General features: G+C 44.4%; 2 protein-coding genes across 3 annotated transcripts in view; one reads left to right on the forward strand and one right to left on the reverse strand.

Annotated features, from left to right (window-relative positions):
- ano10a (anoctamin 10a) overlaps positions 1-11538 on the forward strand; it is a 28061-nt gene extending 16523 nt beyond the window's left edge. The window contains exons 13-15 of one of the 2 annotated variants that reach the window (XM_070835535.1): positions 796-912; positions 2710-2726; positions 9940-11538. In XM_070835535.1, coding sequence (XP_070691636.1) covers positions 796-912; positions 2710-2726; positions 9940-10009 — 204 coding nt within the window. In that variant the 3' untranslated portion in view covers positions 10010-11538. The remainder of the gene's footprint in view (positions 1-795; positions 913-2709; positions 2727-9939) is intronic. The other variant, XM_070835536.1, reaches the window with a different exon arrangement.
- Positions 11539-15240: 3702 nt separating this feature from the next.
- snrka (SNF related kinase a) overlaps positions 15241-26899 on the reverse strand; it is a 44078-nt gene continuing 32419 nt past the window's right edge. Inside the window, exons 4-8 of the mRNA XM_070835534.1 lie at positions 24140-24352; positions 20258-20392; positions 16874-17075; positions 16690-16784; positions 15241-16462 (exon numbers count right to left, since the gene is read on the reverse strand). Coding sequence (XP_070691635.1) covers positions 15241-16462; positions 16690-16784; positions 16874-17075; positions 20258-20392; positions 24140-24352 — 1867 coding nt within the window. The remainder of the gene's footprint in view (positions 16463-16689; positions 16785-16873; positions 17076-20257; positions 20393-24139; positions 24353-26899) is intronic.

Below are 26899 nucleotides of genomic sequence, written 5' to 3' on the forward strand. Positions count from 1 at the left end.
GTCTGGGTTGTTTTTGACAGGTAATTAGTACAATGATAAGAGATACAACTTAAAAACAAAATAGTTTGGTGAAGCGGTTTCTTTGACCGCATCAATCCAATGCCTGTTTGTATCTATGACACACATGTATGCCACGCTGTAAATGGCCAGGTCGTATCTTCAAATGTGACACAGCAGCGTTTGCTTTGTGATGCGTTTTAAAGAATAAAACATGAAAATGCCACTTTTGCTGTAATGAAAGTTGGAAGAGAGGCTGTGACACACGGCCTGTGCACCGTGCGCTCTGTGCTGGACACCAAGATATCACACAGACAAAGAGAAGGTCTATAGTACATTTTATAACAGCTCCTCAGTACGGTAACATCACGACCAGTCACCTTCACCTCTGTGGGTTTCACTTGTTGAAAGTCAAAGCGAAAAGCCTCCAAAAAAGCAAGACGTGAAAATGGGTGCAGTTCCATCACCGGGGGGGGGGTAATGTATACCAAACCAGACATCAGCAGACAGTCACTGACTCTGACCACGTAGTAAATAAGTCTCTTTCCAAATCAGTGAGCCAACACTGACTGTTTCACCAAACTTCATTTCTTGTCCTCATTTAGCATCAAGGACGTTTGTACAGAGAGAGTCTGTCTCACCCTGACTTAATCAAGTTATGTTTATCTTTCAAAGCATGTTCTCCTTACTGTGTTTTTTTATATATATATATATATATATATATATAAAGGATCCAAATAAATGCTGAAATGAACTGAAGTACTTTAATTCCTGTGATGTGTTATTCTGTGATTTCAGCATGGGCTGCTGGCCGTCAAGTTCATCCTGACCTTCCTCATCCCAAATGTTCCCAAACACATCCAAATCAAACTGGCTCGTCTGGAGTTTGAATCGCTGGAGGCCCTCAAGAAAAAGGTAAAGCCCGACCACACACTACAGCCTCTTTATGGACTGACATCAGGCATCAAGGCTGTTCTTGTATTCATTAGTTCAATTCAAACAGTATTAACAGTACAAACAGCATCGTGTTGAGAGTAACGAGGCAAAGCAGCCTTCACACAAACTTTCTTTCCTGTCCCTCAGCAAGTTAGAAATATCTTTCAGACTTGTTTTTAGTGAGGAGGCTTCACAGCATAATCAGCAGATAGTTTTTGGTGTTTCACTCTTTTAGTTTGTAGCAGTGAAAGTCGTCCTCACCACTGTGGGATCCTGTTTACTGAAAACTGTGCTGAACAGCGTCAACAGGAAACACAAACTACTGTTTGATGCTCGAGAAGAAAAAGTGATCTGAATGTTGTTTAAAGGCGGCAAAAAGGGAACAAACGATGAGCCAGTTAAACCCCCACATTCGGACAGAGATCCTGAAATGTGTTAATTAGAAGAAAACCATGAATAGATTTCTCAGCAGTGGATGTTTGGTGATGGGACACACACAGGACAGTGTTTAGATGTGTTTCTCTCACTCAGAGCTCAGCCTCTGATGGACAGCAGTAGGACACGTGAACCGCACCGCTGATTGTGTTGATGCAGACCAGCTCATCACTTAATAGTGTGTGTGTGTGTGTGTGTGTGTGTGTGTGTGTGTGTGTGTGTGTGTCTGCGTCCATGCCTGCCTCATCAGCATTGTTATCCAGAACTGATCACTTAATGACCAAAAGCCAAGCTTCTTCCCATCACCGCTGCCCCTGGAGCTCTGCTTAGCCAGCAACTTAACGGATAAGGTGTGTGAGTGTGTGAGTGTGTGAGTGTGTGAGTGTGTGAGTGTGTGAGTGTGTGAGTGTGTGAGTGTGTGAGTGTGTGAGTGTGAGTGTGTGTGTGTGTTACATTGCAACACTTTTGCTATACGCTACAATGCATTATAAAAGATATTTGCAGCGTTAAAACATCTTTAAGTTCATATTGCATATGTATTAATGTTAAAAGAGTATATTAATTAGATTTTACCTTTCTAGCAGGTATTTGTCACATGGTGATTTACTCAGATACACATTAGGACACCCACACACACACACACACACACACAGATTTTGTGACTTTAATAATCCAGCCTCCCCACACAATGCAGACAGAGAGATCTCCTGTATGCATCCATCACAACACACTGGTCCATAGTTTCCCATTTAGCTTTAAGAATGGGCTCCTGACGCCTGTCCCAGACCACTTTGCTGAAGACAAATGCCGTTGGTTATGCTAATAGTATTGATACGGCTCCACAGTAAAGCATTAGCTTGCTCGGCACCGCAGCCATTTGTTTGATGTGGACCGACGGGCCTGAGTGCTTCTCTGATGAGCTATTTGTCTTTTGCTTCATCGTTTGTCTCTCTTGTGTGTTTTTTTTTTTTTTTTTGTTCTTGTCAGACTTCTGCTGCTGCACAGTGTGCAGCCATTTACAGGTTTGACACTTTCCATACACTTTCCCCATCACAAAGAAGAACTGTTTACATAATCCACTCCTTTTGCAGATCACACACTGACATTAGGTGATCTCTGCGGTCTTTACCAGTGGGGGGTTCACTGGGTTCACATGGTTAGGGGTAATAAGAAATGTGCCCCTCTGTAGGATCAAACTGCAGCTTGCATACATGCTTGATGTTTATTTCCAGTCCTGCACAGGTTGCAGTCACGATGAAATAGCTGGACTGGTGTCTTCTCTTGTTGTGTCAGTGATGTTGGGTTTGATCAGTGCTGTTCTGTGGTCTCTTGGTTCTGCAGAGACAGCTCCATGGAGGGTGAGTAACTCCGGCTGTGTGAGTTTGGATGACATGTTTTAGTAGACTGGAGTGACATGATTAAAGGGCTTTGTGTGTCACTGCTGATATTCTCCTCATCTAATATCCTAATATCCACTGGTTTGTTTGTCAGTCTAACATGCTGGGTCCTCTTTTAACGTACACCTTTTCCAAGACCGATTATCGACTCAGTGTGGCATAATCCTTCACCTCATCACACCTGACTGACTTTAGAACTTCCTCAAGATTAACTTTCTATCCTGATGTTTGGAATTCCTTTTTTTATTTCTACCTCGTCAATCATGTCAAGTCTGTAGTGGATGGCAGTCAGTTTGACCTCAGCCTCACAAACACAAGCATACAGACAGAAAAGCATTCAGACAGAGTTAGAGCTAAATTAAGCATGACATTACAATATATTGAGCGAAGCATGCAGACAGAGACAGAGTCTAGAATAGTTAGAGAACAATAAGGTAGTGTTTAGTTAGAGGAAACTGAAGTCACACACACAAACATCTGAGAGTTTTGTAAAATGACACCTTTTTTATAGTTTCCCTCCAACAAAGAATAGTAGGATACCAGATCACCAGATCATCATCATGCCCACCAATTTACTTTTTAGATTTTCTGGCTTTTATATTTCATATTTCAGCACAGAACCTCGTACAGTTCAGTGGTTGCAAGAAATATTGACAAATCTCTTCTGATACTGATTCATACTATAGTTCAGACTTTAGGGGAGATTGATTATCTCACTTATTGCTTCAGTACCTCAACAATTTGGGGCCACTGTTGTGACATTTCAACAAGCGGCTGAATCGATAATGTGACACCGCGGCCAAAAGTCATGTGGCAAATGTAAATTCATGTGAAAGCTGAAATTTTGGCTTTCTGATAGAATAACAAGACTCTTCAATGCAGTGGTAGCATTTAAAGTCTCTTTATCAAAATGAGCTGCAGATCAGCCGTGAAGAATCAGACCAGCAGTTTTCTGCGTGTTTGTTACTGTCAACAAATCCCATTAAAAGAGCAATGGATGTGTTCTGCAAACAGGCGTGTGTGTCCACTGCCTGATACACTGTACCTTCTTCCTTTGTGCCCCACAGCTCCAGTGTTGTTAAAGAGCTATTAAAAACATCAATGAGCCTCACTGTTGCCCTGGGTGACATGTTCCTTCATTACCACGAACACACACACACACACACACACTGCAGTTTATTTTGACACCAACCCCACATACAGCGTCCTTGCTGCCCCAAATGCTCAGGAGATCACCAAATGTGGATCAATCCGCCACTGAAAGTAGTCCCCAATAAAATCTGTGTTCCCTGTTTGAGCAACTTTTACTAAGAACTGTGATGACCAGCTGATTTAAGAGATGACTGAGCCTTTTTAAAAAGTGAAACTTTATGTATGTGTGCGTTTAAGTTTTTAAAGATTTATGTCTTCAGTAGGGCTGAGAGCCACAGACAGATGGACTGACACAGTGTTGGTTTGGGTCTTCTCACTGGATTTGTTGACTATAAGAAAGCTCTAAAGATCAGGACTGATGTACACATGAAGCATTAACATCAGTTTATCACAACTACAATGACTGAAATGATTTACAGTCCAAAAACATGCAGGTTGGGTGAATGTGAGAGTGAATGGTTGTCCAGGGTGTACTCCGCCTCTCGCTCAATGTCAGCTGCCACAAACCTGCAAAACAAAGACTGACTGGCTGACTGACTGACTGGCTGACTGACTGACTGACTGACTGGCTGACTGACTGACTGACTGACTGACTGACTGACTGACTGACTGACTGACTGACTGGCTGACTGACTGACTGGCTGAGGAGCAGCAGCAGTGTGGCAGACAAACAGGGCTGGTGTGTGTAGTCAGGAGTCAGGAGAGCTGTTTTGCATGCACGAGCTGTGTATTAACCTGAAACTACACAAGTGTTGTAACATTTAATGATGCTGTTAGTTATCATTATGCCTTAATTAGATTTTAAAATTAGACAGTGGAGTGTTTGATTAAAATGCAACAAGCCTCCCTGTCTCCCACGTCGCTCTAGATAATATTAATGCGGCTGAATAAAATGTGCAGCACCGTGCAGACGCAGCCGGCCACAGTAGCCTATTGAGGGGAAACGTGTGCAGAGATCTCACATTCCCACAGGAGACACTTGATCAGACCGACAAGTGACTTTCTTGGCTGCACTTCACCAGCTACAAGTCACCTTCCTCTGTGCCGCCATCTGAGCAGATCAATCACAGCAGAACAGCACAAGCACGAGATCATGTCGTGCCTTAACCCTGACTTCATCAAACACGGAGACGGCGGGTTCAGCCGAGAGCTTTTTCCATTCGATGTCATCCCACTGAATACGTATGAAAAGATGCCCGCTTAAGAGGGAGAGTTGTTTATTTCCTGGCAGAGGGAACGAAGCTGAAGTGATCTGTAGGGATGTTTACGAGCAGGGGAAAGGTGCATAAGGTGACGGGGGAAGTCAGGAAGTCAGCTCTCTGTGTCACGGCTGAGGACACAGGGTTGCAAAAAAGTGATGGTCAGAGGCCTGAATATTCCAGCAGCCGTGAGGGAAAATGTTAAGAAATAAGTTCTGGTTTGTGGCATTTAAATTGATAGTTTGGATTTTTTTAAGTGGGGTTGTATGAGGTACTCACTCACAGTTTATCATTAATGTATGAATCTACTCACAGTAGATTGTGGTCAGCTGAAAAATGTATTTTAGCCACTTAAAAAAAATCAATATCAGGTTAAGTGTACGCTAGATTAAGGATATTTTCACCATCAGGCAGACCTTTCTGCCCCAAAAACTGAATCCATTCCGTCTTCTTCTTTGCTCACTTTAAAACCACCAGACTCCATTGGAAAAAAAGAGTATTTTTATCTTGCAGAACATGGGAGTTTCAGGTCTACCGCTGCCTTGCTCAATTAAGTAACACATTAGTGGGGATTCAAACTAACCATTTAAAACACCAGAGTCACTCAATAACACAAACAAACTGACCAAACAAGGCTGCAGTATACCAGCGACTCCTGTGCTCTGTGAGGTAGAATTAGAGGTTTTGTCAATGGGGTCTGGTGGCTTTAAAAAAAAAACTAGAAAAAAGTGAAACGGGTTGTTTGACGGCATTGTAAGCAGGGAAGATATTCTAAATATACAGTTAGTTGCTGTTTCCTTTCTATGCAGTACTAACTGCAGTCTACTGTAAGTAATACACTAACTGTGCCTCATACAACCCCACTTCAAATAGCCCAAACTTTCCCTTTTGAGTAAGTGAGGAAACAAATGTTCTCATATTGCAGCGGTGCTACAGTGTCAGAGGAGGAGGGCAGGTTGTCAGCTGCTTTGCTTCATGCAGTCTTTCAGTTTCCGTTTGCACGTAGCAGGTGAAGCAAAGGTTACTGTCCCAAGTGATGCCTAAATATTTAATGGCCTGTGTCACCCCACCACCCTGTTTGTGACGGTGATGGAGCTGAGTTTGTGGTCAGAGGCTTTGACAGCTGATGAGAAGCTCTTTGGTTTGTGAAATCTCTGGAGGAAATCACTGAGCCATCTGAATGGTGGGAATCATTGCGTTAAAATGCCTCTCTGGGGCTTTCTGCATGTTCCTCCTCTTATGTGCTAAGTTGTACGTCCAGTGTCCCCTTTCCTACTGCATCAACTAAACAGCCTGTAACCTGAAGCTCTAAGAAACGTGTAAGACTTGGTGCTGATGTGTTTCTGCTGTATTTCACAGTGGGAACCATTAATTTGATGACATCACTTTGAGCTTTCAGAAATCGTAACGGACATGTTTCAACAGCCCTCACAAAAAAAAATCAGTTTTATTAGTTAGTTAACAATTGGCTGCAGCGGGAAGGTCAGATGAAGGTGGAGTCCAAGAATGTGACTCATGAACGTCTGTCAGAAGCTTTCGCCATCATCTAAGTCGATGGTGAGCGCCGATAGCGGCGTTAAACCACCACGATGACACATGAAGCTCCGTCAGACGGAGTCCTGCAGAGTCAGCTGTCAGACGGGGAGGAAGGCTCAGCAGAGCAGGTCCACACCGGACGACCGGGGCAGCGACAAGCTCGGCGTTCACACCCTTCATGCTTCATAAAAATTACAGTTTAGCAGTGAAGTATGCGTCACACACACACACACACACACACACACACACACAGTTTCACAGAGATGAACAGTGTCCTTCAGTACTCATACAGCTCCATGACTACAGGACAGATTGTGACAAGTAATTACACTCACATATGACACGTGTGTGCATGCACACACATTTCTTAATGACCTTAGATTATGACGAGTGATGAGTGAGGAGCTGTAACACACACACACACACACACACACACACACACAGGCCTGACAGAAGATCACTTTAAGTGTGTAGCCTTGATAATGCTGCTGACTCAGACCACTGTTATTCCAGTGAGTCTTGTATTTAACAGAGTGTTAAATAAGCTCAGACCTGCTGTACATGTATGAGTTTGTTTGGACATGTTTAAGTGTGTGTGTGTGTGTGTGTGTGTGTGTGTGTGTGTGTGTGTGTGTGTGTGTGTGTGTGAGAGAGAGAGATGATGTAAGGATACGTAAAACTCTGCTTCCTCTCCTCTCTGATCAATACTGACATATCAGGACAATTAGCGGGACATGTTGAGCAGAGAGCAGCTCTGGCTCCAGAGCCGATGCTCTGAAGGCAGCAGGGTGAACGTGGGGGCAGCGTCTTATTAGCGCTGCAGGTTTGACCCCGATGAGCGTGCTGTTTGTTCAGAACGGCACGGTTTGGACATTATCCCACCTGGTTCAGGGCCACTTGTGAAGGCCGGAGCTGAGAGCTGTTTCCATTGTTTAGTGTTATAAAACATGACAAAATCATGACAAACGTTCATCACAGTGACATCTTCAAGTTGTTGCAACAAACCATCCAAAACAGAAATCAGAGAAAAGTCTTGAGCATCTTCAAGTAGTTTGTGATCTACCATTTAAACTAACAAAAAAAAGATCCTTTAAAGAGCATCTAAAAGTGGAAACTGGACTGAAATGTAGACAACATGTCACTTATTGCTCCCGTCCACCAGTGTAGGTTCCTCCTTGTGTTCGCTGTCAGCTGCTGTGACACCAACAATAAGAACTACAACCTTCTTTATTCGTTTAGAGATACTCAGTTAGATCTGTTATTGGTCCGTCTCTTTCTCGCCTGTGCTGCTTTTCCTTTTTGCTAACTCATCCGCCAACAATCACCACAGACGGAGCAGAAATCCAGGCTTCAGACGTCCTGTTGGCTAACATCTTGACATTAACACTCGTTAATTCTCTGGATTGTGCTCTGGAGGAAGGATCCAGTCTTTCTGCTTGTTACTGAAATGATTGAATTGGCCCTTTAAGTTCCTGGGAGAGACCTTGTGTGTGTGTGTGTGTTTAACCCCTCTGCTGCCCCTGAAGAATCAGCTGTGAAGTTAAACGGCTGCCTCAGCACGACCCCCCCGTGGATCAGTCTGCGGGACAGAAACTTTAATAACATTCAATTCTGCTGCTTCGCATTTTGCTCAATTAACTGATTAAAGAGTAACTCTGCCAAGATCAGCATCCATGGAGGAGCGCCTTCACCGTGATTTATTAAAGAGCAACCAGGAGCTGTTGGAGAGTCATCACGGCCAAGTGGAACCAGGAAATGTACAGTCACAACTTTAGCTTTACTCATAGACGCTGCTCCTGTCTGACCTTGTGACTGACTGACTTCTGGTGTTTGGACAGCTGTGAAAAGATCCGATCTGTGTTTCCGGATCAGGTTTTTGCTTACAGTGTAACTCCAGCCCGCATCGATGGCGTTGAGCTCCGCCGCCCTGCTCCCGATGACCCACGATCCTCTCCGAATTGTGTGTTGTCAGCAGAGCGCCACAAACCATCCCTGTGTGTCTCTGTGTGATCCGGAGAGGCGTCCTCAGTCCCTGACAGACTCCATCTGCCGGAGACGCTCCAGACCTCCTGCTGCAGAGCTGCTTCCATGTAATACTATTTCAAAGCCTCCGTTCCCCTCACTGCTCAGGACTTAATGTCATTTTGGGAAACAGAAAGAAGCGCTCTGCCTCTGGGCAGCTCATGGAACAGGTAACACCAGCCGTGTTTCCACGACCTCTGCGGTGTCCTCAGGGCGAGATTATTATTATTATTATCGTTATTTAGAATGCACATCATGGATTTCTCCACCTGTCTTTACTTGTCAGATATATCTGAACTCTTGTGTCTCAGGAACAATGTCTCACTTTCTATTTTCCAGTCGACCTCCAGTCTTGATTGGAAATAATTCCAATAAAAAGAGGAACCAGGGGCAGAGACTGAATGTCATTTTCAGGGTTGGAAGTAACTCTTTACATTTACTCTTGTCGCTGTGACATGTTTTTTTTGCGTTTCTTTAAGTATTTTGAAGCACCAGTAATTTCACCTTTTAACCCTCCACAGAGTAAAAACAAAAGTCACATGAAAACTTGATGATGCACCATGTGAGTGTCCTGCTGGTGTGTCTGCAGGAGGGCAGAGAGGAGACACCATTCACAATACCGCCTTAAAGTCTTTTAGTGGTGCGGTCAGTGTTATTATACTATACTATACTATACTATACGACTGACCTTAACGCTAAGTGACACAAATCAAACACACCAAGATGCTCCATGTTTGAAATCTTCTCCAGGATATTTTTACGCTCACAGAGGAACTTTTACCTTAACTGAGCTTATGTGAGGCCCAGTGGGCTGGTTATAGTGTCATAGTGGGACAGGTTTGAGTGGGAACGTAAAGAGTTGTCTGAGTGATGATCTCAGTAATTACCTTGATGCAGTGTCATTAATAATGATACAAACAAGGGCCAAAACTCAAACTGTGATACACCAGAATAATCCCCAACTCCCTGCGGCCAAGCGGTCGTCGCTCTCGTGTAAATAACACACACACACACACACACACACACACACACACACATGCAGACTCTCCCCTTGGATACTTGCACATCATCACATTCAGCCAGAAGGTTGGTGGGAAGGAGGGTTTCTGCTTCTTATTCCAGCCAAATGCAGAGATAACTAAGTGGGATGGATGCCAACTCCTCTCACCTTCTTTTAAATAAATTACACACACACACGCACACACACCTTTCTGTCCTGAAACTAATCCACGTGAACGTGTCGCTGTGTTTCCTGTGTGTTGCAGAAAATGCTTGAAGCCTCGGAGCTCAGCAAGAGCAGCCGGTGAGGAGGGGAGGAGGCCCCGCAGATACTGACGGACCGTCGACAGCCACTTCACACAGCTTTAACACATCACACCGCCGCTGACACACACTCACTCACACGTATGTGCTCTCACACAGAACAACATGGTATTTTTGGGGAGTTTGTTCGGCTGATTTTTATGCAGGGCTGCACTGTTTGTGTTCAGTATCCACAGCACATCACTAAGGGACGAGTTTACAGTGGAAATGGGGTTTTAGTTACATAAATCTGTAGCAGACATGTTCTGTCTTTACATGAGGTGTACTGTAATGAGGCTTTATCATGGGTGGTGTGCACATGGGACAGGGGATAGATTTAGAAAAAGCCAGACGTTCAAATCACAGAAGAATGCTGTATCATGACATATTATACTGTAGCAAACAATGATTTTATACCCAGTTAGATACTGTATGTGCTCTGAAGTCACTTTGGGATTTGGGTTTGTCCACATATTATTATTATTATTATTTCAGGAAACACACTTCACCAAAGCCTCGATCTAATATCCTAAATTACAATATAACTGATGCTCTCAGTATTAAAGCTGCTTGTAACTGGACAACACATGATGTTCATGAAGATTTACACCTTGAAGCACCTGATTGTGAAACGTAAACACTCTGAACACCTCTGCACTGAAGTGGTTTACTTTAAAGTCCATCTATCATCCATGTGGTCTGAATGTCCCTCTTTCACATTTATTAGATCATTTTTAGTGGTGTTTTTTTTAAGGGCTCACAAATTCAAATAAAGTAAAAAAAAAACCTGTATTCAAGTTGCTCAATTCAAAATTCAACATTTTGGGCTGCCAAGACCAAGCAGTGGCTCAGACGTGGATCTGTCCAATCAGGTTACACTCTGTGGGTTTCCAGTCACCACTTTTCTTGAATCACATGACTGACAAAGTTGAGTTTTTATATCTGACACCAGAGGCAGGGCACACCTTCGATTTTAAAAGTATTTAATACTTAATCCAACAGACTCTGCACAACTTTTCAGGCTCACAAGTTCTCCGGCCTTCAACCTCTGTAAACCACATCAGTTCAGATAGACGTTTTTCAAAATAAAACGTTTAATGCTATAAATGCAGTGCTGTTTAAACTCCAGTATTCAGGAGTGATGAAATCTCACAATCAGGTGTTCAAGTACTTTTAAAGTTTTATTTTTTTTTTTGCTTCAATAGACCGGAGATCAGGTGTTTTGTTGGCTGTCTTGTCTTTTAGCATGTGATGTGACCGGGGTTTTATCTTATAACTAGTCAGTAATAACATCGGCCTGTTACTTCCAGTGTGATGAATATGACTTGAAGTTAAAGCCTGCACTCTTGTGAACACCCCTGGTGCCTTGAAATGCAAATATTAAATATGTGAGTGTTTGTTTTTATACGCTGCACACACACACACACACACACACACACACACACAGACAGACAGTCGTCCGGTGTTCCCCTAATGTACTGAGACTGTGGTGGAGAATAAAGTAGATTGATATCTTAGCGAGTCCCTGCAGATTAAATAAACATATAAAGGAGGAAATGAAATGTGTGTCCAGCCGTATGTTTGTGGTGTTTCTGAAACATGCTTCACACACTCAGTCCAACCGCTCTGAGTTCCTGGCTGGAGCTCCACTGTGTTTGCGTTGGGAAATAAAGAGGCGAGTTCATAGAAAGATCAGCCCTGAATAGAGCGTGTCATCTGGTCTGGAGGCCTCTGGGTTACTTGAGCAGATAGTTGAGTGTGCCGAGCAGAGAGTACAACCTCCTCGGTGTCATGTAGCATGTTAATCACTCCTGACTGCTTTTCAACACCTTTAATGACCTGGAGCGCAGCCTCGGGTCCCTGACCCACCTGTCTGACGGAGTCTTAACCACAGGTCTGGGATGATTTGGGCGGTTTAACAGTGTGGTGATCAGTGTTTTCATGGCACCAGAGTGTCAAATGACACTACAACACTAAAAGATCTGCTTGTAGGGAAGAAGCAGGAATTTGTCGCCCAACTTTCTCCCTCTGTGTGTGTGTGTGTGTGTGTGTGAGCATTTTAGTGTCCTTAAGCTCATCGTTTTGGTTTTCTGGCCCACAACTCTTCTGTTCTGGTTTGTCCGGCTGCCGGATGTGTTTGCTAACATATTTATCATATCTACTTACAAGGTGATAACAAACACACACATACAGACACATCGGCCTTTTTCACAGCAGACAGTTTGACTTGTCAAAGCAGGAAAAGCGACAGGTGATTAAAAAAAAAATACATCTGAGTTTTCACACCTGTTCTCTTCCTACTGTGACAAAGCAAAATGTCTGAAAAAGGCTCATTGACTGCTGCGATACGCCAACATCACTGCCATGATGGATGGAGCAAGACGAAGAGTAAAGAGCGACTGTTTCTCTGGATAAAAAGCACGAAAGCATTTACATTTCCAATAATATAACTTTGTCGTACTTCAGAGAAATAACTTTAAAGCACTTTTTATCCAGAAAAACTACAGTTCCCATGTTTACAGCATCACAAGACCGGCGATGTTAACGCGCGATCTTAAAGGCCAGTGTGGTGTTCACTGATGTCACCGTCTTAGTTTAACATTTGCTGATCAATACCAGCACAGATGAAGATCCTGATCTAATGATCATGAAATGATGAAGTTCAGGGATCACAAAAGTTGATGTATTTCCGATCATCTCACCCACTTTGACAGGAATCAGTCAAGAACGAGCCGGTTGACCACACGTATGAGACAGTTTTCCACATTTTATTTTTGGATATTACCATAGCTATATGTAACTTCTGACAACAGGTATCAACTACAGAATAATACACTGAATATTTCTGTCAGTTCCAGCTCATCTTTTTTTTTTTTTTTTTTTTCTCTCCTTCCTTTTTCTTTTTCTTCTTCTGTTGTTTTTTTTTGGTCCAGTAACATTTCTGAGGCTGACTCTCTCTCCTCTGTGTCATTGAATGTCAAACATTGAAAACACATGCACGTCATTCACCTGGATACAGCTGAGTAAGACAACAGTCAAAGAGACCTGACAGTATGAATAGAATCGTGTCGTTTTTCTCACACGGCTTTATTTTTAGCTGAGACACCCATACGGTAGTACTATTATCATAAGGCTAGATTACTGTACAGCTATGCACCAAAGGGTTCACTCCGCTGTTCTAGATAAAGAGCACCATATTTACAACTCTATTTACATTTGGTTAAAAGAAACCTCAGACAACAACCAAAGAGAGGAAAAAAATATTTAAAACGTAGCTTTCCTTTTTTTCTTTTCAGTCCGATGTGGCCGCTGTGAGGCTGCACAAGTTTAAAGGAGTTTAAAAAAAATGAAACTAATGAAAATGTTTCTGTACAGATAGCTGCAACACACAGTATAGCTTATTGCCAATGCCCTTAAAGAAATTCCCCATTTCTGCCTTTCGTTTGTTCGTCTCATGTCCGGCTCCTTTGAACCTGTGAGTCGTGAGCTTTCTCTCCTGCACACTCTGACCAATGAGACTCCACGCAGGCGCCGTTTGTCGACATTTTCAAACAGCAGATCGCTCGAAAAAACTAAAAAAAAAAAAAGTTTAAAAAATAAACTTTAGTTTTCAACATACTGTATATACATATTCGACACACGGGTCGACACGCTGCACCCGCACGTACAGCGAGCTTTGGGTGACGCGTGGGTGCAGGTGGGACCGCAAGAAGTCAGCAGAGGTCAAATCAGAACAGACTGCTTAGACGTCGGTGTGTTTGTGTTTCCACACACAGAATCTTCTGTATCAGCGACACATTAAAACAGGAATTAAAAAATATAAGAATACCTCATTTTAAATATATGGTCAGCAGTAACGTTTCCAAACGAGGTGGCGATCAGCATCGTCTTGCTACAGTATCAATATCACCATCTGTTTGCTGCCACAGGAGTGCACAAACCTTGATAGACTACCGTGTTTCTCTCTCGCCGTCTCGTTCATTAAGCTAAAACTGTGTCGCCTCCGATTAAGAGACGCTTACGTTTAAAGGGGTTTTGACAGATAATGCGCTGCGGTTGCCGTGAACGCATGGAGCTGAAGTCATTCTAGTAGAAATCATTTTTAAAAACAACGTAAAACAGATTGTCTGAGTGCAACGTGGAGTCCAGACTGGAGTGGAAAGGAAAACCTGGACAGAAGTGGTGGAGGAGACCTGCCGGGGGCTCGTGTACGTGTCATCTGCTGTCTGATCATTCAGAGGCGAGCTGAGGTCACAGGTGAACAAGGGAGGGAAGGATGCTGTTCGCAGGAGTGTTCATGTTGTGTGAGTTGACGTCGCCGCTCACAGTTCTGCTCTGAGCTACAAACACCTGCTGCTGAGTGCGACGCAGTACTGAGGGCTACTGCTGGGAGACACACACCTGAAGTTTATACAAGAACAACGGCTGTAGTGCTTTGTGAATAAGGTTGAAACAAAAACATGAAGTCAAGTTTACAAAAAAAAAAAAAAAAAGGGTAATAATTCAAGAGTGAAGTTAAAAAGTCATGAAATTATAAAAATAAGTTAGATTTTTTTAAGAAAAATACACTTTCCAACACTGAAGTTGGATAAAGTCACACCTTTTCTTAGACTTCACTCTTGAATATGATTTCAACTTTGTCTTCAACCTCAAAATACAAAAAAAATGTGAAATTTCTGTAAAATGTACTCTCCAGTTTAAACTACTGTCATATTGACTTTATGCTCATTTTCTCAAAACATTTTGATTCATGTTCCCCTCACAGTGTACTGTTGTACCTAAAAAACAAAACAAACAAAGCCTACTTCTACTAGTTATTTTCATCCCGTATCCAGTTACAGTCAAATCAGACCTTCCTCATTTGAATGTGTTCTAAAACCGTCGTATTGTTATAAACACTGTAAAACAACGTTAGCTCCACTGATCTGAAGCAGGTGGGACACATGAAAACGGATGAAATAACAAAAAAACAACACACTAATAAGTGTTAAAAACAGCGTTAACGACATGCACCTCAGACAGTAAGCAGAGCACAGGACAAATAAACAAAGTGACGCTAAGGTGGAGCCACGCAGCGCTGAGAGAGAAGGCGGGTGTGCGGGTGGTGGGTCAGATGTCTGCTACAGCTAAACACGGGACAAAGCCGGCTACAAGGAGGAGGAGTGAGTTCAGACTGATGCCGGATGGAGGGACGAAATCTGCAGGGGGAGGACAGGAGGGAGCATGGGGGGGGGGGCTGATGGTCCACGGGGGGTCAGAGGGCTTCAGATGACGTGGCAGCAGCTGGCTGGAGCTGAGGTACAGAGCAGGCCATCCCTGGAGCCCCCGCCCCGCTGGATGTTGACAGAGATGGTCTTCTCACACAGAGGTAGTTGAAGCACGCCGTTTTTCAAAGTGCTCAGGTTGCTGTGAGCGTCCCTGCCGCCCGGCCCCGCCTGCATGCCGGGGGGGCCGTGCGCCGCTGTTTTGCGGTGGTGGTGGTTGTGGTGGTGGTGGTGGTGGGTGCGAGGCAGGGCGGTGGTTGTAGGGAGGGTGACGGTGTCCAGGCTCCCGGTGGAGCCGATGCACATCCTCCAGGCTGATTTCTCCTGGATTTTCACGCTCCCTCCTGAGAGGCCGCGAGGGTCTATGATAAACTTTCCCCCACCTCCACCTCCACCTCCACCTCCTCCTCCTCCTCCACCTCCTCCTCCTCCTCGACCCCCCCGCCCCCCGCGGTGGTGCTGCAGCTGGGAGCTGAGGCACAGACTCATCAGCTTCAGGCTCTCCACCAGCTCGGTGCTGCGGCTGCTCGTGCGGGACGAGCGGGACAGCGAGCTGAGGGAGGGGTTGGTAGTGCTACTGTTGTTACAACAACTGGAGGGGCTGTCTTGTCCTTTGTTACCCCCTCCTCCTCCCCCACTCCCACCTCCACCGCCGCCACCACCTCCTCCTCCATTCCCACCCCCTCCAGGAGGACTCCCCCTGTCTGGACCGGAGGTCCCCCCTCCCTCTCCGGGGGGTTTACTCTGCCCTGAGCTGCTGCCTCCCCCGTTGCCCCCCGAGCTGCCAGGCGGCCCCTCGCTGCTGTCCCTTCTGTTCCAGCCGTACCCAAAGCCGGAGTCTTTATCCAGACGCCTCCGGTGGCTCTCCGAGTCGTCGTCGCTCGTCTCCGAGCTCGAGCACGACGACCCCCTCCCCTGGCTCTTGCGGCGGTGGTAGCGCTTCTGCGTGGACCCCGGGGACGAGGAGGAGGCGGCGCCGGAGCTCAGGTTGGCGGCGTTTCCAGCCATGTTCATCTTGAGCCGGCTGAGCTTGGGCGGCAGCCCCTCGTCCATGTCGAAGTCGTCGTCCGACTCCCCCTCCTCCTCGAAGATCTGGTTGAGCACCGGGGCGCTCTTCCTGGAGGTGAGGCGGTTGGTGATGGAGGGGGGCTTACGGCGCAGGATGACCTGGGTCGACAGGGGAGAGGGGTCCTGCTCTTCCTCCTCCTCATCCTCCTCCACCCTGAAAACACATGAAATGATTGACTTTATTTACCTGATCAGAGCAAAAACAAATAAAGTAACACCATGCTGGAATATTCTGATTCTGATCACTGAGCAGCTGTATGAGTCAAACAATATTTGATTATATTAGCTGCTCTGATTCCACAACTTGTGTCAGTTACTTATTTTTCTATTCAGCGACAATGGAGGTGAACATTTTGTAAAAATCAACACAATTTGTCGGACCTGAACAGGCAGGTTCGCTGCTTGGCTGCTGCTGAGGTGGATGGTGTGGGGGCCCTGACGGAGCCAGGAGCAGCGCCCGAGGCAGCACTGGCTCCCTGGAATGAGATTAAAAAAACAATAAACCACAACAGTCCTCCAGAGCATCCTAACGTAGAAACCCAAAGTCATACATGCAGGAGCGAACCTGTGCCGCCGGCGCTGGAGAGTCGGTCACTGTGGCTTCCTCTCGTCGGCCCAGCTCCATCAGGCCTTTGGAGCGATGTCCGTTGAGCAGGTTCTCTGCGCTGCGGGCCGGGGACTGTGGGCCGCCGGCGTGGGAGATGGAGGACGCTGCCAAGCTGTCCTCTATGTCCTGATGCATGTCCACTCTGGTGGGCCACGACTGCCTGCGGAGATCAGACAGAGGGGACTCAGGTCGGAGTTTAACATTTCATCCAGTTTTAAGTTTTCTTAAATGTTTGATCATTAAAAAGCTTCTATTTGTTTTGGCAGGAGACTTCACTGTCTTCTTTATATTTAACTACCATACAAACTGTGTTTATATATAAAGATTATACTGACAAATATAGACCATTTTCAAGGGATCAGAGAGGAGGGAGGACTTCAAAAGATGCTTTAAATAAGCAGCTCCACTGAAATATGGAGATGTCTTACTACGTGCTGTCTGACCCAAGTGGGCTGAATAAATGAAGCTCTTCTCTAAAATGTTTAACCCTCGTCCTGCCGACTGGGGATTTCTGTCATCTCACAGGTGCTTCATTTAACTTATCTAAGTTTGTCACCCAACTTTTCTTCCTAACGACTTTGTATAATTGGTTTCTCTTTGTTTTAATTAGTGCTCTTTCAAAACAACCAACATATTGGAGTCCTGCGCCCAATTCTGCCTGAACAGTTTTAATATCCTGGGGAGGGACTCAGAAGTTAATATTGTCATTTTACAATACAAATTAACTTTCCGGAAGTATTTTTGATGTTGTGCCTCTTCGAGCAGTCGGGGGTGTTTGTAGTCCCTCTATGATAAATACGTTGCTTGGATGAGGGTTAATGGAAATCTGTACTTTCTTCCTAATCAGCCCAACAGATGAGAATGTGGTCACCGGTCATTTATGTCCACGCTGAGCTTCATTCAGTGTTTGTCATCGACTAATAGCGCCGCAGCACAAAGGCCACACTATCTATCTGTTTTCATTGTTAGATGAGCTGCGGCTCCTCCATTCAGCGACAGTGAATAATGCACCAATTAAACGCAGTGTGCACAGACCTGAGAGAAAGGAGGAGCGGAGTTTGTAAAGCCGATTAGTCAGCGTCACGAGGGAGGGAGAGCGGTGAATGTCAGCCGCTGGAAAAGCTGAATATCATTCTAGTAGAGCTAACGCAGGAGACGGTGTGAAGCCCTGCAGCTCACAGACAGGAGTGTTTCTCTAAACACCACTGAAACAACAGTAGAGTGAGTGTGTCACCTTGTGGGAGAGCCATCACTCATCATCACTAGAGCTGACGGCCTGCCTGACCTCAGATGTTACAGTTAACTGTAGAGGATCAACACGAGCTGCACCAGTCAGTCTAGGTAGTGTTCACTGAGCGTCTGCTCCATTTAAAAAGTTGATTTTTACCCACCAACTCTATTTTACTTTATTAATACTATTTATCTACAGCATCGCCAGCTCATGACTTGACAGAGCTCCTCAGGTATGCTGAGCTTGATGTGTAAAATAGGTAAAATGACCCTTTAAACTCCAAAAAGTTGGAACCGAAGCCTCGAGCGGAAGGTAAAACGAATGCCGCCACTTCCACGCCTGCAGACGATAAATAAATGATAAATATTGATCAGAGTGCTCCTCTTCCACAGATGTTTCAGAGCACATCCACAGTGAGACAGATACATCTGAGAAGACTGTATACTGGTAAAAAAAACTTCATTCAATAACAAAAACCACTCCTGGTAAAGAGTGGAACAGAGGGTGTAGCAGGCTAAACATCCTTTCTGCAGCATCTTCTATGCTGCAAAGTCATTTGACGACTTAAGCCAAAATGTAGATGAATGATAATGTGCGTTTTAAGTTCCATTTTCTAATGCTGGTTTCACATGGAGCCAAATCAAGGAGTTAAAACTCAGCCTGCTTAAGTTAGACATGGCCTCTCACACAGTAATCTATCTGATGGGGGCTTTACCCACAGTAAGAGACACAACTTCTGTTTAAGAATTCTTTAAATAACTGATTAATAATCTAGTTTTGTGTGTGTGAGTGTGTGAGAGAGAGAGAAGTAGACCTGGCAGCGCAGCAGCCCCTGGTATGTGGGTCAGTCTGAGCCAATAAGCAGAGGTCTCCCCTAAACACATTAGTCACTATCTTCTGGACAGGGATCACAGCACAGGAGGCTAAAGATTCATTTCACCGTGGCTCAGTGACACCAGGCTGTGAGGCTACTGCTTCACTACTGGGGAGTTTACAGAAGAACCGTCATGTCAAGCCCTTAGCAAAGCATGATGACAGAGGAGGCGGCAACAGTCACGCCCCTCGATACACTGGGTATCACAGAGAGATGCAGGTAGACGCCTACGAACCTCTGCCCACTTACAGTGTTTGTGCAGGTCACCGTTTCTATGTACATACTCTGTGGAAAATCTAATGACTCAAGGTTCCTGTTATGTTTTGCTTTGTGTCTGAGATGAGAAACACTTGTGCTGCCATCACTTTAATACCTCTATAACCCAACGTAAACCTCCAGCCCCCTCTATTAGTCACTGCTTTCAATAACAGAGATGCGGTAAAAATAAAGCTTGTATGTGAAAAACGCTTGCCTTCAAATTGGCTTACTAAAATATTTCTTAGACTTAACGCACCCTCTGTAGAGCAGAGAGAGAGGAATGTGGAGGGAGCTGTGCCAGTGCTTCACAACCACTCTTGTCCTGCCGAAGCCTCCTCACTCCTCTCTTCCTTATTTGTTCCTCCTCTCTGCCGCTCTTCCTTTTATAACTCTGCACCATCCGGCTCTACGCTTCCTTTTAAGAGGAACAATGTTGGCAAGGACGCAAAACAGGAAACCAGGATGCATCTTCTTAGTTTGAATCATCATGATGACTGGCAGGAGTCATCACTTACCCCATCAATCATTACAGTGAGTTAGAATAATGATGGAAAATCAAAAAGGGACTGAGGCCCAGGGTTGAAATCTTGTGAAGAATCTGGTGATAGTTTAAACTATGTTCTCTCCTGCTTCCTCTGCTCTCCCCTGAGCCCAGCAGGTGGAGGCTCAGTGAACCCAGAAATGGAAATGAAACCTTTAGAGAGGTAACCCAGTCTTAAGTAACTGTGGCTGGGCTCTGCAAAGTGGAGCCAGGCAGGCTGCAGAGTGAGGCAGTGGAGCGAGATAGGTCAATTACCCTTTTCTCAGCTCATACTATGACTAAGATAGTCATTACGATGATGAGCAGCGATACTTCTTACCCACATTCTTCTCTAGTTGGCTATGAAAATAGAAAGGTCACTGTTTTAGTGCAAACATACGCTGCAGCTGCTTTCTGTGTGACCGCGTCCTGTTCTTGCAGGACTGTGTTGTTCTCTACCTGAACTGTGCCTTGATGTTGCTGGGGCTGGAGGAGCGGGTCTGGACCTCCTTCTCCTGCTTCTCCCTCAGGATCCTCTCTGCTAGCAGGTAGTACGTGGCCGTGATGTGGTTGTATTTGTTGGTCTCCAGGGCTCTGAAACAACACGGTCACATGAGGAACATGTACAGTACAGAGGGAAAGCATACTGTACAGAAAACAAGACACGGGGAAAGGAACGAACTGAGTAACAAATAAATAAATAACAAATGAGGGTTATTCTTTAGACAACACATGAGAGCTGGATGTCGGTCTCAAGAGACGACCAAGTGCTTTGGTTCAGGTTCCACCGGAGAAAATATCACAACACAAGTCAGGCCGGTCCAGCAGGTAGTGAAGCCAGACGAGCCATGTGCTTGTCAGGTTTTAGATGTCTGCTGTCTCAGCACAATATTTAGATTAGTGGAGCTCCAGACCTGCATTTCATACAAAGAGTGTTACTACTGTGCACTAGGGATGTCTCTTTGTAGTCGAAGTTCAAACTTTTGTTAAACAAGTTTGAATTTAAGTTTGAAAATCTGTGGATTTCACAGTCCAACATTTCTGATAAGTCTGAGCTTTATGAACGGCTTTTAGGACCTATGTGATTTTAAAAGTATCCCATTACATATTATTATGAAACATGACCTGCTGACCTCTGTGACACCTCTGTGATAACGTGTGGAGTCTGAATAAAGAGAAGCACACTTCTCAGACTCCCTGAGCAGCCAGTGGGATTAGAGCTTAATCCCTGCATATTAATGAAACTAATCAAATCCTGAAGACTGCTGCCAACAGCTGTATACACAGGAGACGTGAGAGTGTTTATGCACTCTGTATGTGTGTTTGTGCTGTCACTTTGAGCTTCGATTTGCTTGTTTGTGCATGGAAGTGCTGCTTTTACTTATAGCCCAAGGCACACATCATTTCCATACTGTTATGTGAATAATTCAGTTCAATTCAATTAGCTTCATCGGCATGTATGCATGAAAAAAACAATGTTGGCAAAGCATATTAGCACAAACTCTACGATCATAATATCCATACATAAACAATACAGAAGGGTATGGAGAACAACGGGGGCAGTGGAAGGTGAGTAAGAGTAACATAAGATATAAGATAATTACTAATCGTAATTATGTGGGATGGGGGGGCTCACAGAGCCTCCTTGAAGGCTGCTACATGTCTTGCCAGCAGCCTACAGCAATCCTCCATCTCTCCCAGTAGGACCCTTAGAAAGAGGAACTCTGGGACTATTTATATTGGACAAATGCTTATTGCATTCAGGTATCAGTGGCCAACAACATTATTTGCTTAAATAGCCATATTAGGTATTTACACCCAGGTGTGTGTTGGAAAGAGTTTAATGTCCCCTGTTTTTCACTTATTATCAAAATTAGAATCATATATTATTAATATATTATTTTAAATCCTGATCTTTTCATAAAAATAAACACAGTTTTGGTGCCTAAACTGTGGTTAGCACAGCGTGACAGATGATAAATACATCTATAAGCATTGACAGCTTTCCTCATATGGATCTCAAACCATCATCTCATTGGTGAAAGTCCTGTATGTAAACCAGCCACATAAACACATCCAGCTAAGGAATCTGCTTTTATTTCCACAGGATAAATAGTGTAAATAGACGAGAGTAAATAGTTCATCTGGCTAAAAAGACACTCCGTTTCTATGACTTCTGTAAAATACTGATCTCAGAGACTTCTATATTGGTTGCAGGAGGTTAGGATGTGCAGCTCTGTCTCTACTGTTCCCTGCTCTCCTCTCTGGGCAGCCAGGTCTGTCGGTGCCTCCACCATCAGGCTGTGCTCACTCAGTCTGTACTTAGTCTAGGTCAGGTAGGTTGTCTGTTTAGGTTCCATTATCGTTCCATTTTGTTGGGGGATTTTGTTTGTTCTGCCATAGAATTTTATTCTATGGCAGGCTATGGATGTTACTCATTGAAGTATGAGAGCCAATCAAAACTCTGGACTGTAGTGAATGAAAACCTCCCTGACGGCTCTTTGTACGACACAGTCTGTGGCAGCCAGGCAAGGACTCCTCTGTGTGACACTTCAGCTGATGAGACAGCGACTATATCAGACAGGAGTAGAGAACGTAGGGTAAAGCACAACTGTAGTAACGCGTCGTCACACACGCTCTGACACAACACATCCATCAAACGCCGATGCTCAATGGGGAAGCCTGGCTCGTAAAAACTGTGAGCTACAGATGTACAGTTTAGCTCTCTCTCTCTACTATTATCTCAAGGGCTTACACACTGGATCACAGAACGTATAGAGGAGGCTTAAATCTATACTCGTCTGTCAGCATACAAGCACACACATAAACACTCCCCCACACAAATATGATGGGGAATTTGCAGCAGTGCTGTAGCTTTGAAAGCAGGAGAGGAAAGACACTGTACACCACAGGTTGTTCCATTGAGGAAGATAAAGTTGAACTGTGAAACGCAGTTGACGGGAACAAGTGTCAGCGAGAAATGATTACTCTGAAATCTACAGCTGTTCTCTCAATGCAACTGTCTTTTTCAGCGTGTAGCAGCACACCAGGTTTCTCTCATAGCTGCGGGGTGAAGAGTAGATGTTTCTTCAAGCTAACGTCGGTCAGCGTGCTTCAGCAGCTGTGCAGGTGTTGTATTGTATGGCTCCTTATATGTCAATATAGTGAAGTGGAACAGAAAAAGGTTGACTTGCATTTTATGGGGGCACAAAATGGAACAGTGCGACTGCTATCAAAGTAATTACATGTGGCTGTATGCAGGATCTGGGTCTAGTTTTCATTGATTAATGTGCGTGGGAGAACATTATTTACAGTTGAATTACCAGATAATCTCCTCCTCAGTGATTCTGTTCAAAGATTTGAAAATAATTTGTGCAGGAGGCATTTTGATTCACAATGACGACGCTGGTGTTAGATTTGCACACTGATGAGAGTGTTGCCATAACAAGTAGTTTTTCCAAAGATGTCAGTTTAAATGTGTCCTTGATAGCACTTGTGTTTTATGTGTTTTCTTGTTCTCTATTTTTCTTGCTTGATATACTGTATATTCCCATATAAGAGCTGCCTCCTTCCAAGTCTGCATTTTATAAATAAAGAGATAATAGTGGTCTCCAGACTCCCACTATCAACATTTTAGGACACAACCAGAATGTCTTTTACAGCTCTCAGTATCTATAACTCTTGTGATCTTTGAGGCAAATCATACAATGACTGACACATGATTGTGAAATCATGTCAAATCAACCACTGCGCAGTGTTTTGGCCTTCAAACTGGACTTCCTGGATTGTATACTATCGTCTCACCTCTACCTGAACTGACAGCCCCCCCACCAACACAGTCCCTTGTGTTTTTTTTTCCCCAAAGGCAGCGCTGTCTTCAGTCTGAATCTGGTACTGGTCTTTTATTCCAAAGACTTCAAAATGTTTTAAGTTAAACTGCCAAAAAAACAATGGCTTCAAAACTCTAGAAAACCGTTAAATTAATTTTGTCTTTGTGAGGATAGAGGCAAGAAAGCATTGTGATGCTATGATGGACCCTGTGTCCGCTGTGGTGAAGGTGCAGGTTCAGGCTAGCAGCTTTTCTTCACCTTTGTGGGCTGTGACCTTTGAGAAGAGGTAGCCCCTGGATTCAGGCACTTTACATTTGACTAGATTTTGCATTTTAAGGCAAACCAACAAGGAACGACAGGATATAAGACCAAGCCTCTAAGTAAGTACTGTCAGAGAGCCTCGCCAACCACGGGCACTAACATACCAGTCCTGTGCACAACAATTACAGCATGTCTACAAACTCTGTACTTCAGTTTGTACACCTGTGAGGACAAACATAACACAACTTACTCGACTATAGCCTCCCTGTCTGCGATGTCTCCTAGCACCATGCGCTGGATGATGCTGTTGTGTTCCTCCTCTGACAGGTTCTTGTGGGAGACCAGCGGAGTGTTGTACTTGGTGGCTGGGGACGGGTCGACCCCCTGAAGCCAGGCGTGGCTCTCAATCTCCTCCAGGGAAGCCCTTCGCTTGGGATCCCTCTGAAGCATGCGGTCTATCAGACTGAGGCCAGGAGGAACAGGAGAGAGGGGAGGGACAGGAAGAGAGGAAGGACAAGAGGGAAGGAGCACAAACTTCAAATTAATATGAATCTAAAAGACAGAAATCCTGTAAAATAATCACACATTTATGGTTTTATTTATGTGACTGTGACTGAGGGATGTGGGCTCCACCTGACCAACTGGACAGGTGGTTCTGGTCGATGCTGGTATTTTTGGCAGCTTGATTAATCATCCTTGAGCATTTGGCCTGCTTTGGAGTGTGTGAAAGTTGTATCCGGGTGTTGTGTTCAAAATGAAATCAGATTAGATGAGTGACTTGAGGAAAAATAGATGCTGCTGGGTCTTGAAACCCCATCTGCACGCTTGTAAAGTAGTGGTGCTGGCTGACTGCTTCACAGGTGCTGGAAGGTCTCCACCTGCTCCACCACCTGCCCCTTTAGCCTGCGGGAAGGGACCCTTCGGGACCATGTTGTCAGAACAATTGATGACTGACTGGTGTGACTCTAGAGCGCTGCTTGTCACAGCCTTCAGGCTGTCAGACCTCTTCTGCCCTACTGGTGTTGATTTGTTCCTTCAGTTTGTTTTTAAGGTGGAGTTTGAGGACTTTGGTCTGATCACAATTATTCTGGTTGATTTATTTTGTTCATATCTAAAAAGGAGATTAAGAGTTTTCATACAGACAAAATAAAATAAAATAACACCCAAGTTTTCTGTCTTTGTGTTACTTCAAGGTTAATTCACTGTGCAGAACTACACATATAGTTTTTCATCATGTGGGTAGAGAAGTGAATAACTACAAATTTGCAGTTATTTTACTGGTTTCTTCAATTAGTCCTCACCCATTACCAGGAAAGTCACACTTAGTGATCGGCCTTAGTAAAACCTAGGGACGTCCTGATACTGAGTCCAATCAGATACTTAAATTTACTTAAATGTTGATCAGATTCATACACGTTGAAATAACTTGATCCAAATGGCGAAGGCTCTGAGGGTTTGACCAAATCATTCTTCACATTCACATACTCTAATTCACGCTTGCCCTACGGACAGAAACGATCGCAGTGACCTGCAGCAGCACAGTACAGAAAAGAAAGGATCAGATTTATTTTAGCTGATACCGATCCATTAAATTTTGCCTGGATTGGCCTTTGCACCAGTCTTTTAAGATTGGCTCATGACATCCGTGCTTAATACCCTGCTTGAACTGAAAAGATGAAGTGAATTTTACAGCCCTGACAGTCATTTGAGAGAAGCTCAGTAAATCTGTCACCGGTCTCTCTGGGTTCTTTTTGTAGTGTAGCCAGTGCAGAAATTGTACTTGAACAACTAGTCCTATTCTAACAGACAGCCGGAACAGGACGTATTGTCCTGAGTACAATATAACCTGTTTGGTTGGTGTGGTGAGGGCGAGCAGATGGAGGCATTGAATATATGGTGTGTTATGTACAGTGACAGACTGTGCCAGGCATTTGCTTTGACAGAGCTGAGGATGTGAAACTGCAGCTGGTCAGCTGGCAGCTTAAATTCCACACAAATGACACTGTTGAAGGCTGAGATTGCAATTTAATAGGATTAGGTGGGATATGGAATCTAGTGAAGAGACTAAAATTAATACAGGAAAAAGGCATCATGTATCCAGAAGTAAGCAACAAATGTCATCTGCATAATAAGACAGGCAATAGGAATAAATCTGAGGTTGTACATTTTGCAGATGACAGACAAAAAATAACATATGACAAGAAAACAGAGTCGATGGCTTGCTTCAAATGAAAAAGGATGTTAATGAGGAGACTTAACATCTAGAAATCTATTCTGACAAACATCATCTGGGCTGTCCAGGCCTTATACAGTAGGTGCTGTCTCCATTTAACGACAGGGTGGTTTACCTTGGAGCACATAGAGACGGTTTTAGAGATACGGGGTTATGGACGATAAATACATACAATAAATAAATAAGAAGCCTTAGTTTGCTGTCATAGGTCTTACTATGACAGCTCCACGCAAACACAACCATCCACATAAATATTCACACATATAGTCTACAGATGAGAGCCCTGTGCAACTGAGCAGGAGCATTTCAGCTCATTCTGGCTCTACTGTATTCATTTTTTCCAACCCTATCCAATCCCCCAAGTGTATTTGTGCTAAAGCGTGCGCAGACCATGGGATGGAGGCTACAGGCTAACAGGCTGGGCAGAGCTGCGCTCTGCTGTCTCCTGTCAGTCATGCCGGGGATTAGTCAGAGCAAGCTGAGCTCCCTCAGGACCACGACCAGCAGCGGCAGTAACAGCAGGAGCAGTGGAGGGGAGATAGAGGCACCGAGGAAGGCCAGACTATCTGCACACTGCCGGCACAAACACTGTGCAAACACTGCACTGCTAAGTTGGTTCAATAACCACAGGCACACAGACATCGTCACAGATTTATACATATTTTAAGTTGTATTTAAGGATGCAGTTGTAGAACATGTAAATATTGACAGAAAGACAAAAGGATTGATTGATTTTTGATTATTCTTTTTTGGCTTACTGTTCATGCGCTCATGAGT

Source organism: Pempheris klunzingeri, chromosome 8 (genome assembly GCF_042242105.1).
Source record: "Pempheris klunzingeri isolate RE-2024b chromosome 8, fPemKlu1.hap1, whole genome shotgun sequence".
NCBI classification, from domain to species: domain Eukaryota; kingdom Metazoa; phylum Chordata; class Actinopteri; order Acropomatiformes; family Pempheridae; genus Pempheris; species Pempheris klunzingeri.